Genomic DNA, 12,138 nt, shown 5'->3' on the forward strand with positions numbered 1-12,138 from the left:
CGTGGTTTCACAGTTTCATTATTTTGTGCCTTGTTTTAAAAGAAATATTACCATTTCCCCAGCAAAGACATGCACTTACTGGGGTTAGGTTAATTGGCTAATCTAAATTGCCCATAGGTGTGAATGTGAGTGTGAAAGGTTGTTCGTCTCTCTGTGTTGGCCCTGTGACAGGCTGGCGACCTGTTCAGGGTGTACCCTGCCTCTCGCCCTATGACAGCTGGGATAGGCTCCAGCCCCCCCCGCGACCCTGACCAGGATAAGCGGAAGTGAATGGATGGATGGATTACCATTTCCTTTAGTCATTCCTGCACGACGCGTTTATTTTTACTTGGTCTATGCTCAAAGGCTACTAATTCCACTTGCACAATACAAACAAGCACATAAGCTATCAATGTAGTCACACTCTCAATATGTTGAGATCTGGGGGCTTTATTTAGTTTTGTACAATATTAAAATATTGTACTATTTTAGATATATCACCGAACTTAATAATCAACATATTATCTGTAGTTGGGAGGAGTTAACGTTTCATTGAGTCTTCTGCAGTATGTGTATAAGTACAGATTTAAGTTGTAATCTAGTTTTGCTGATAATCACTGATTTGCTGGAATTTTCTAGTGAGATTCATCTGTACAGGCCTTGTTGAAACCATGCAGTTTTAAACAGGAGCGGCAATGAGTTAAGTCTCTTCTGTACTTCATTACACTGTTGATTGTTTCCCGTGTCTTAGGTGCTATTGTGTTAAACACTATTTTGTTTTTCTTCAATGCGCCTTCCAGTTTAGGTTTCAAACCGATGTTGAGCTCCCTCTTGTTAAAGCTCCACTGACAATCAGGGACAGACGGCACCATATTATTCATTGAATACTTTATTTTTCCTCAATGATCATTCCCTCTAGAATGTATAGAAAGATCCTGCTGTAAATACATTGTATATTTTTATGCTCTGAGAAGTACTGTTAGATTTTTTTTTTTTTTTTTTGGTCCATAGAAAGAAGGCATGTGCAAGAAACACTTTTTGTCAGTTGAAGGCAAGTTAATTTGTTTTTAAGCATTTGAGATTCAGTAATGAAGCAGTTTATCGTCTTGAGAAAATGTGGCTTTTGTGCATATTTCTCCACTGTATCAGAAGAAAATTGGCTTTTTTTTTTTTTTTTTAATTTTAACTGCTGATTGATTAAAGTGAATTTAGATTTGTGAATGTTTATCGTGATGGGTTTTACTGTATAAAACTGGAAAATTTGAAATTTTTCAACCCTATGATATAGTGAACTGAGTTCTTTCAACATCAGATATTTAAAGTTGACAGTAAGAAAAAGAACCAAAAATAAATAAATAAAAATTGCCATCCACAAGCCAAAATTTCAGGTTATTGGGTTATAATCTTAAAATTACCAATTACTAGTTCAAACTTCTGAGAAAATGACTTTAAATTTTGAGTTGGTTAATCAAATTTTTTGAAATATCTGAAATTTTGGCTTATGGATGACAAAAAAATAAGTCTTTCAGTGACAGAAACAAGCTTCCATACAAGGCTATGAGTTGCTTGAATTTGTGTTAAAATATCACTTAAAAGTAATGCGTGGTTGAAATACCACACTAACTACTTTTTTTTTTTTTAATTGTAAGCAATCTTTAAAAGCACAGAACAGAGAGAAATTCTGTTTTTGTAAATTGTAACCCATTTAGTTCTTGGAGAATTTTGATTTCAGTTAAAGTGCAAAACTATTGGAAATTAATGAAGTGTGTGAGCAGTACTTTTAATTAACTATTGTCAGTAACCTGACCATAAGTGTCCTTGTTTAAGCTAGAGAAATTTCTTTTTTGTGTGTGTGTGTGTGTGTGTGTGTGTGTGTGTGTGTGTGTGTGTACGTACGTACGCGCATCTGTGTAAAAAGATCTGAATTTTTTGATAAAAAGCTATTTTTGAAACATGTCATTTAAAGCACTGATAATGTACAGTATATCATATGCAGTCTCTCTCGCTACCCTCATTTAGTCGTTTGTGTCAAGGTCTTTCAAATACAGACGGGAATCGGAACTTTTTCATTCTTTTAAGGAATTTGACAAGGAAGCCTCCTGCTTCATAGTAAGGTTGGTCTTATGTTCGGTTTATTCTGCATGGTCTCTGACTTGTTGGGTCAAGTGAACTTGTTTTATGGATAATGTGCAGCTTTAATTGTAGCTGATTATTTTCAGTCAAGTAACCAATATGATTAGATTTTTGCAGTATATTATGATTTGTAAGCAATCAGATTAAATTGTTGTTTCTTGACTGTTGTGTGTCATGTCCTTATAAATAAATAATTCACAGTATGTAATCTTGAATTGTTGTTGATGTACAGAAGCCATTCAGCTGCTTTTGGATTTGAGTCTGAAAGAAAAAAAGGGGTGAAGTTGTGTTTGCTGCTGGAAAGCAGCCAGAAAAGAGATAAAGACCTGTTGTGATATTAGTTATGGCATGTTAGGGGAATTTGAGGGAGAGTAGAATTACTGTAGGTATGTACACACTTGTACATACCTACAGTACAGTTAAAAATGTGCAGCCTTTTACATTTTCATGGTACAAGGGGACAACTTAAGACGTCTTCTCCAACAGGTCCAAAACCCGACTATGTATTCAGTTGATAGTGCTCTAAAAGTGTAAAGCAGAAAATTATCACATTGGAGAAGGTTGGAAACATACTAGTTGATGTCTCTCATGGAAAAATATGAAGTGTATATCAAAATAGTTTCATATTAATTTTCTTTGTTTAAGCACTGTGAACCTTTTTCACAGTAGTGATGGGTTGGTCGCAAACGATCCGGCTCTAACAGCTGGCTCTTTGGAGTGAATCACGGGACCCGGCTCCTGTTTCTTTGAGAGTGAGTCGTTTCTTTGTTCTTTTTGTTGTTGGTGTTTTTTTTTTTTTTTTTTTTGTGGAAGCTGCATGTGATTGGTTAAGATGTGTGGCAGAATCTGCGTGTCTACACGGAGACACACCACACAGTGAGTCCACACAGATCAAACACAGAGGGAGCGTCTCCTACAAAGTTTGCTCAGAGACCGGAAAGAGCAAGAGGACGTTGCACTTTAAATAGAGTCTACATGCAGGAATGGTGAGGAAAAGTAAGTCATTTTACACATTTTTTTTTAAACTACAATCTGAGGAGCCGTTTCGGAGCCAAAAGAGCCGGCTCTTCTTTGGGAGCCGAGCCAAAAGAGTTGGCGCTCTGGAAAGAGCTGAACTTCCCATCACTAATTCACAGCCCAGTGAACCCTGAAGGTGAACCGGCAAACGCAATTACAGGACCTTCCCCAAGTGAAATGCAGCTATCAAATACACTAGTGCTTTCCTGCTGGGACACAGTATTGTGCAAGAGTCTTGAGCTACCTCTCATTTCTCATCTGTAGCCAGACTTTCTTGTCATTTTTAAATTGTCTTGACCAGTAGTTCTCCAGGCTTTCAAAGGTCTTTGGACACTGGCTGCTTTTTCACTCATTTTCAGTGCAGTTCTTGTACCTGACCACTTTAAGAGGATTTTCTTTCTTTTGGTTAGGCCACTTAGCACAAATTTATGAATCATTCAAAGATTAAAAGGCACCTAACTCAAGGGATAAACCAATGTTGTGTTTACATAACAGAAACATAGCAAAGAACCCATTTTAAATGGTATATTTAGGCACTTTCATACAGCAGCCTGTCACACAAACAATTCCCATTTCTTGCGATGGAGAAAAAATGCTAAAGATAACACAGACTGACAGGCATAAAATAGTAATTTTTGCACCACCAAGGTGATTCCTTAAAATACTGAAATAGGAAATAAAATCCAGCAAAGATGAATTTTTCAGCATGACAATGATCCCAAATACACTGTTCATGCAGCAAAAGCATGCCTGGATAGAAAAACACGCAATGGAGCACTTTCAGTCGTGGATTGGCCTCACCAGAGCCTGATTTTGCAGCAGCTGTTTCCCTTTTTCTGGGCAACATATAAAGAAATGACTGGGGGAAAAACGACTGGGATGTTCAAAAGTATTATTTAAAAAGAACTTTTGAGAGGGAGACCCTTAACCGTCTCTCTCTCTCTCTGTTATTAATATTTTTTCAGATATGTATTTATTCGGATCTGTTTGATAACTTTGGAAATACAAACGTGTTTCAGGCAATAATTCCATAAATAAAAAGATAAAGGTATGTGCGTGCATTTTTCAGCTTTAGCCAGTAGTCAGCATTAACCACCGCAGGACTTGCCAAAACAAACACGAGATCCTTGTGCAAATGCTTCAACACACCCTGGAGAGGCAACCAGGAACCGCATGTCCAAGTTACCTGCTGGCAGCTGACGTATCCATATCACGAACACGTTGTCACACTGAGTGGATTTAAACAAACCTGAGGAATAATGAGATCTTTTTTTTTCTTCTTCTTCTTATCTTTTGTAAGCAGTGAATGAAATGAGACTGTGAAAGGTAAGGTTTCGCTGACTTAAGTTTGGCTGAGAAGCAGCTTGCAAGCAGAGTGACAGCCAAAAAAAAAAAAAAAGATCCTTCAGAGCGCACCGCAGTCTGCAAAATGGCACATAAACACCACCAGGACCTTACTTTGAACATTTAAGGGGATTAGGCTTTCTGTAATACTCTCTCGCCACAAACATAACTTGTTTCTTTATTTCTTTTTCAAGAGACAATTAATTCAAAGAGCAGTCTGTAGCATTTTACGTTTTTAAGTCGGAAAGAATGAATTGACAAGTTTGTTATAGTGCTGCGTGTATTTATAAGGACACGGCAACAGTTGAGCTTAAAACAGTGATGCTAATAACGCGATTTATTGTTTTAGTCAAATCGTCGAGGAACACACCCTGCTGGATCCGGGTTATCTTCACGCTGTACTTGTTGCTGTTTAACCAGGATAAACAGAAGTATTCTTTACAAGACAGAGGCTGCAAATACCCGTGCTGTCATACTATTTAGTAGGCCAGTAAATAAACCTGCATGTCCCAGAGATAGATTGTATATGGTCCTAATACATAACCGGGTATTGTGAATCAACACACCTCACTTATCCAGTAAGATGCTGTGGTATCTTTTCTTACAATGAAATATGAATTCTTCACTTGAATTTCACTAAAAGTCCTGAACAGAAATGAATTAGTCTAATAAGTAAAAGAGAAACAGAGTTTCATCTGGTGCTTTAGGATATTATACATGTTTTGCGCTCTTATTCCTTATTCTAGTTTTAATTTTAGAGCTTATCATTTGTGCTTTGGAAAAAATCATACTTAATAGGACTGAGAGCTTATCAGGAAATTAGGATTTTTTTGGGGTGGGGGTAATGCTTTATATACACTCTTGATCAAAATCTTAAGACCAATTATAAAATTGCAAGAATTTGCATTTTGCACTATTGGATCTTAAGAAGGTTGTAAGTAGAGCTTCACAGTGCTAAAAGAAGAAATTGGCGCAAGAGACAAAAACTTTTGAGCAGGGGATTTAGTGAAAACTGCATTTACACTCAAACATGATTTTTTCAGCTGATCAAAAGTTTAAGACCATAGCTCAAAAAAAAAACCCGAAAGAAATGTTCATTTTAAATTATTACGCCACCTGTTGTAAAAACAAGAAAACACAAAAACTTTAGAAATCTGTCAAAAACTTGTTTAAAACTAAAAATTATATTGTTATTTTTTTAAGAAAATCATGTTTTTTTTCTGCTTTTTGGTAAAACAGTACATTTGAAAATGAGTGGATAACAATAATTATATTTTAGCCTTAAAAATATCATTTTGATTAAAGAGCGTGTGCATACTGGTGGATTAACTGTTACAGAAACATAAATATTTTAGTAATTACCAGTAGTGTTAATTTAGAGCATAAACCTTACATTGGGTGGTGGTCTAAAGATTTGTTAAGCACTGTACCTCTAACATTGATTAAGTCACCAAGACAATAAGATGTTACAATAGTACATCTTTGAGTGTGAGCACAGCAGCATGTGCTACAAAGTTAAGTCCATATTTTCAAATATGTGTGTGTGGAACTGAAATAACAAAGCAGTGATTGTCCGCCTACCTTATGCAATGATACGCAGGGAAATAAAAACAAAACAGTGATTTGCAGGTAGAGTTATCTTGCTACTGTGCTGTGGTCATTTATTAATGATGGGGACAGTGTGGGAGGACAGTGCAGATTTTGAACAGGGAAGTTGTGGTTGTTACTTCAATGAAAGCTGAACAGATGAAGAATCTGACAGTTTTGTGGCACTCATTAAAAGGAAGTGTAGTTATACTGGTCTGAATGTTTCTGAGAGGCTAACCTGTGTCATTTGTTGCACTTCTTTTTGTGATTTAGTTCCCTAATAATTATGCGCTTTTCTTGTATTAATCATATATTTTTGAGGTTTTATTACACTTTTTTCAACATTAAAAATATTTCCCCATTGTGCACAAAAAGAAATAATGAAGGTAAAATATTTTTTTCTCACCTAGTTGTTTTCCAACACTGTACACCAGCAGGCTGCAATGGAAACCCTACCAGTGGGTTGGACGGTGTACACCTGTGAGCAGGAAAGAGCTGGGACAGGCCTGTTGAAGGGGGAATCTTCTGATACTAATGCACACACACACGTTCAGGATCTGTTCCATGAAGATGCAAAGGTAAGATGTTCACCGTGTCAGTTCAAATGAAACAGGACTTTTTATTTGTAGGATCATTGTAGGACTTGCTGTTGTTGCTGGCTTACAGTTGTGTTTCTGTGTTTAGGGCTTTCAGCAGTCCAGCCAGCCGTGGTGGAGGATCAAACTGTTTGTGTGGGAGCCGGTGCTTTTCGGCACCTGGGATGGAGTCTTCACCACCTGCATGATCAACATCTTTGGTGTGGTTCTATTCCTGCGTACGGGCTACCTGGTGGTTAGTAAACACTGCTATGTCCAGTCAGACCACTTTAGACTCTCACCATGCTTATATAAGAAAGTAGACAAATATACAGTATAATGAAATGCTGAAAGTCTGGATTCTATCGGGCTGAACACAACTGGCACACTGGGGCTTTATATGCATGCTTAATACAGTGCAGTGAAAAATTATTTGCCCTGTTTCTGATTTCTTTTATTGCATATTTGTTACACTTACATGTATTAAATTTTGCTTGATAATCTAACATTAGACAAAGATGACCCGAGTAAATATAAAATGCAGTTTTTAAATGATGGATTTCATTTATTTAGGGAAAAAAAGCTATCTAAACATACCTGGTGTCATGTCCTGGGCCGTTGGCCCAGCGTTTTGTGTTAATTTATTTCCTGAGTTTGTCCTCCCTGTATGTTTGTCATGTTCCCAGTGTTGTGACTTGTCTGCGTGTTCCTTGGTTCATCACTTCCTGTTTTATTTTGCCAATGTGATTTCCTTGTGCTTTGTGTTTAGCTTTGCTTCCCCTGTGTAATTAGTTTCATTTGCCTCACCTGTTGTTCCCTGCTGTTTCCTCTTGCCCTGATTACCCATTGTGTATTTAAGCCCTCAGTTTTCATTTGTTCTCTGTCGCGTCGTTGATGTTTTGTGCCCGCATGTTCCTGTGTTCCCTGTGCCTGCCCTTCGTCTCCCTGTGACTCCCTTCCAAGGTTTTTGTATTTGTGTTTCCCCGTTGAAATAAATCCCCTTTTTAGTTATGTTTGCTTCTGGAGTCCTGCATGTTTGTCCTTCCTCGTCCGTTTCCTCCCCAGCCATGACAGAACGACGCGACCAGACTATGGACCCCGCGGATACCAGGAGCCCCTCCGAGCAAGAGGAAGTGATTTTGGAGCTCATAGATCTCTCCAGGAACATCATTCATGCCACTGATGAACCCCGTCAGATTATTCAGGCAATTTTCTGCTGCAGACTTTTTTCTTCCTCCACTTGGCTCCTCACCCATCCTGACACTGCCTCCCTTGCCCATTCCATAATCATGCTCCGGAAAAACTTACAAGCTAAACTGTATAATATTGGTCGCCCTGTCCAGGGCAAAGACACAACCTTTTTCCTCCAAGCCATCACTAATTCACCTCTCCTGCAGCCGGTCATCTCACCTCCGTCGTCTCCTCCGCACCACTGCAGCTCAGCACCACAGGCGCTGCCTCGCTTTCCGGATCCGCCGTCATCCCTTCAACTCACCTCTCCCACCTCGTCATTTTCATCCTTTCACCCACAGCCCACCGCCTCCCCAGACCTCTCTTGGCTGCCAGATGATGTGGAGATTATTGATTCACCTCTGCTGGTGGACATCCTGGATGCTGAGAATCGTGCTTCCCCCTCCAACAGAACGCGAAGGAAGCAGCGCTCCCGGCGTCGCCGTGCTCCTCCCCAGCCACTCTCGCCTCAGTCAGCTGTAGCGCCTGCTCAGTCGCAGTCTTCCCAGTCAGCTGTAGCTCCAGCTCCCCCTCAGTCGCAGTGTTCCAAGTCAGCTGTAGCTCCAGCTCCCCCTCAGTCGCAGTGTTCCAAGTCAGCTGTAGCTCCAGCTCCCCCTCAGTCGCAGTGTTCCAAGTCAGCTGTAGCTCCAGCTTCCCCTCAGTCGCAGTGTTCCAAGTCAGCTGTAGCTCCAGCTCCCCCTCAGTCGCAGTGTTCCATGTCAGCTGTAGCTCCAGCTCCTCCTCAGTCGCAGTCCCAGACCCCTCAGTTAGCTCCAGCTCCCTCTGTTCACCCTGCTCCAGCTCCCTTAGCTCCAGCTTCCCCTGCACCTGTACCTGTTCGGCGGGAGGGGGCAGCCACGGACGGGCTGACCTCGGCACTCGCACCTGTTCCGCGGGTGGGGGCGGCCACGGACGGGCTGACCTCGGCACTCGCACCTGTTCCGCGGGTGGGGGCGGCCACGGACGGGCTGACCTCGGCACTCGCACCTGTTCCGCGGGTGGGGGCGGCCACGGCCGGGCTGACCTCGGCACTCGCACCTGTTCCGCGGGTGGGGGCGGCCACGGACGGGCTGACCTCGGCACTCGCACCTGTTCCGCGGGTGGGGGCAGCCACGGACGGGCTGACCTCGGCACTCGCACCTGTTCCGCGGGTGGGGGCAGCCAGGTCCAAGCCTTCGCATCGGTTTTCTGTGTTAGCTGCAGCAGCAGGGTCTCAGTCAGCTCTAGCTCCAGTCGCTCTCCCTCGCCTTCAGTCAGCTCCAGTAACTCTTCCTCGGTCCCCAGTGTCAGCTGTTTCAGTGCCCTCTCAGTCAGTTCCCTCAGCCCCTGTCTTAGTTCCTTCGGTTTTGGTCCCAGTTCCCTCAGCTCCTGCTCCTTCTGTAGCTCCAGTAGTGTCAGCTCCCTCTCAGGCCCCAGTGTCAGCTAGCTCTCGGTCTGTTTCCACGCAGCCAGATCTCCCTAGCTCTCGGTCTGTTTCCACGCAGCCAGATCTCCCTAGCTCTCGGTCTGTTTCCACGCAGCCAGATCTCCCTAGCTCTCGGTCTGTTTCCACGCAGCCAGATCTCCCTAGCTCTCGGTCTGTTTCCACGCAGCCAGATCTCCCTAGCTCTCGGTCTGTTTCCACGCAGCCAGATCTCCCTAGCTCTCGGTCTGCTTCCACGCAGCCAGATCTCCCTAGCTCTCGGTCTGCTTCCACGCAGCCAGAACTCCCTAGCTCTCGGTCTGCTGCCACGCAGCCAGATCTCCCTAGCTCGCGGTCTGTTTCCACGCAGCCAGATCTCCCTAGCTCGCGGTCTGTTTCCACGCAGCCAGATCTCCCTAGCTCGCGGTCTGTTTCCACGCAGCCAGATCTCCCTAGCTCGCGGTCTGTTTCCACGCAGCCAGATCTCCCTAGCTCGCGGTCTGTTTCCACGCAGCCAGATCTCCCTAGCTCGCGGTCTGTTTCCACGCAGCCAGATCTCCCTAGCTCGCGGTCTGTTTCCACGCAGCCAGAGCTCCCTAGCTCGCGGCCTGTTTCCACGCAGCCAGATCTCCCTAGCTCGCGGCCTGCTTCCACGCAGCCAGTCGTCTCCCGGCCTGCTTCCACGCAGCCAGTCGTCTCCCGGCCTGCTTCCACGCAGCCAGTCGTCTCCCGGCCTGCTTCCACGCAGCCAGTCGTCTCCCGGCCTGCTTCCACGCAGCCAGTCGTCTCCCGGCCTGCTTCCACGCAGCCAGTCGTCTCCCGGCCTGCTTCCACGCAGCCAGTCGTCTCCCGGCCTGCTTCCACGCAGCCAGTCGTCTCCCGGCCTGCTTCCACGCAGCCAGTCGTCTCCCGGCCTGCTTCCACGCAGCCAGTCGTCTCCCGGCCTGCTTCCACGCAGCCAGTCGTCTCCCGGTCTGCTTCCACGCAGCCAGTCGTCTCCCGGCCTGCTTCCACGCAGTCCCCTGCACCTCGGCTATTCCCCGAGCAGCCCCTGCTGCTCAATAAAGCAGCAGTGTGCCCTGTTCCGCGGTCCCAGCCTACGCATCCGGTGCCTCACTATGTAGGCCCCGTTCAGCCCATGGGCTCAGCTCAGTCCGAGCCGATGGGGGTCTCCGCTCAGTCCGAGCCAGGGGGTCCCGCTCAGTCCGAGCGCTCCGCGCCAGAGGGTCCCGCTCAGTCCGAGCCGATGGGGGTCTCCGCTCAGTCCGAGCCAGGGGGTCCCGCTCAGTCCGAGCGCTCCGCGCCAGAGGGTCCCGCTCAGTCCGAGCCGATGGGGGTCTCCGCTCAGTCCGAGCGCTCCGCGCCAGAGGGTCCCGCTCAGTCCGAGCGCTCCGCGCACGAGGGTCCCGCTCAGTCCGAGCCGATGGGGGTCTCCGCTCAGTCCGAGCGCTCCACGTCACCCGAGGGTTCCCCACCAGAGCCCGGGGTCGCCCTTCTCCGCCGCCGCATGCCCCGCGGTCGGCCTACAGTGTCTGCTCCCCGTCGCCGCCGCCGCATGCCCCGCGGTCGGCCTCCAGTGACCCCTCCTCGTCGCCGCCGCCGCTGGGAGCGCGGTCGGCCTCCAGTGACCCCTCCTCGTCGCCGCCGCCACTGGGAGCGCGGTCGGCCTCCAGTGACCCCTCCTCGTCGCCGCCGCATGCCGCGCGGTCGGCCTCCAGTGTCTTCTCCTCGTCTCCGCCGCCGCCGCTGGAAGCACAGTCAGCCTCCGGTGCCTGCTCCCCGTCGCCGCCGCCGCTGGGAGCGCGGTCGGCCTCCAGTGACTCCTCCTCGTCGTCGCCGCCGCCGCTGGGAGCGCGGTCGGCCTCCAGTGACTCCTCCTCGTCGTCGCCGCCGCCGCTGGGAGCGCGGTCGGCCTCCAGTGACTCCTCCTCGTCGTCGCCGCCGCTGGGAGCGCGGTCGGCCTCCAGTGACTCCTCCTCGTCGCCGCCGCTGGGAGCGCGGTCGGCCTCCAGTGATTCCTTCTCGTCCTCGTCGCCGCCGCCGCTGGGAGCGCGGTCGGCCTCCAGTGATTCCTTCTCGTCCTCGTCGCCGCCGCCGCTGGGAGCGCGGTCGGCCTCCAGTGATTCCTTCTCGTCCTCGTCGCCGCCGCCGCTGGGAGCGCGGGCGGCCTCCAGTGATTCCTTCTCGTCCTCGTCGCCGCCGCCGCTGGGAGCGCGGTCGGCCTCCAGTGATTCCTTCTCGTCCTCGTCGCCGCCGCCGCTGGGAGCGCGGTCGGCCTCCCTCGTTGGGATTTTGCTTTGTGGCCCCTTGGCCTCTGCGGCCTCCTGAACTGTGTGTTTTTTGTTTTTGGATTTCCCACTGACTCCCCTGAACTGTGGACTGTTTTTTCCCCTGCTGTTTTTTGTTTTGTCATAGCTCCTGGACTGTTCCTTGTTTCGGCCCCCTGTTTTGGACATTGGAGCTCTCCGGCCTTGTGCCGTCGCTTTTTGTTTCATCCGGTTGTTTTTTTTTTTGCTTCTCGTCCCCGTGTTTTGTTCTTGTTTGGACTGTGTTGCCTCTGCTCTGCCTCATTTTGATGCCCCCTGTTGGACTGTCTCCGGCCTTGTGCCGTCGCCTTTTGTTCTGGTCCTGTGTTTTTGTTTTCTTCCTGTCCGGGTTTGATTTGTTTTGTTCACGCCCTGTGATTTCTGTTTTGCTCCCTGTCTTTGTTTTTGTTTCGGGCCCTCCCTCCTGGTCCCCCGCCTCCCGCCCTTGTCTGGTTTTGTTTCTGGTTTTGGCCGTCGGGAGCCGGCCTTTGAGGGGGGGGTACTGTCATGTCCTGGGCCGTTGGCCCAGCGTTTTGTGTTAATTTATTTCCTGAGTTTGTCCTCC

General features: G+C 47.1%; 1 protein-coding gene across 3 annotated transcripts in view; it reads left to right on the top strand.

Moving 5' to 3' along the window:
- Positions 1-4,322: 4,322 nt before the first annotated feature.
- The window catches only part of slc12a8 (solute carrier family 12 member 8), a 29,189-nt gene continuing 21,373 nt past the window's right edge, over positions 4,323-12,138 (top strand). The window contains exons 1-3 of one of the 3 annotated variants that reach the window (XM_030758537.1): positions 4,323-4,455; positions 6,471-6,638; positions 6,745-6,891. In XM_030758537.1, coding sequence (XP_030614397.1) covers positions 6,504-6,638; positions 6,745-6,891 — 282 coding nt within the window. In that variant the 5' untranslated portion in view covers positions 4,323-4,455; positions 6,471-6,503. The remainder of the gene's footprint in view (positions 4,456-6,470; positions 6,639-6,744; positions 6,892-12,138) is intronic. The other 2 variants (XM_030758539.1, XM_030758538.1) reach the window with 2 other exon arrangements.

This window comes from Archocentrus centrarchus, chromosome 21 (assembly GCF_007364275.1).
Source record: "Archocentrus centrarchus isolate MPI-CPG fArcCen1 chromosome 21, fArcCen1, whole genome shotgun sequence".
Classification (NCBI taxonomy): Eukaryota; Metazoa; Chordata; class Actinopteri; order Cichliformes; family Cichlidae; genus Archocentrus; species Archocentrus centrarchus.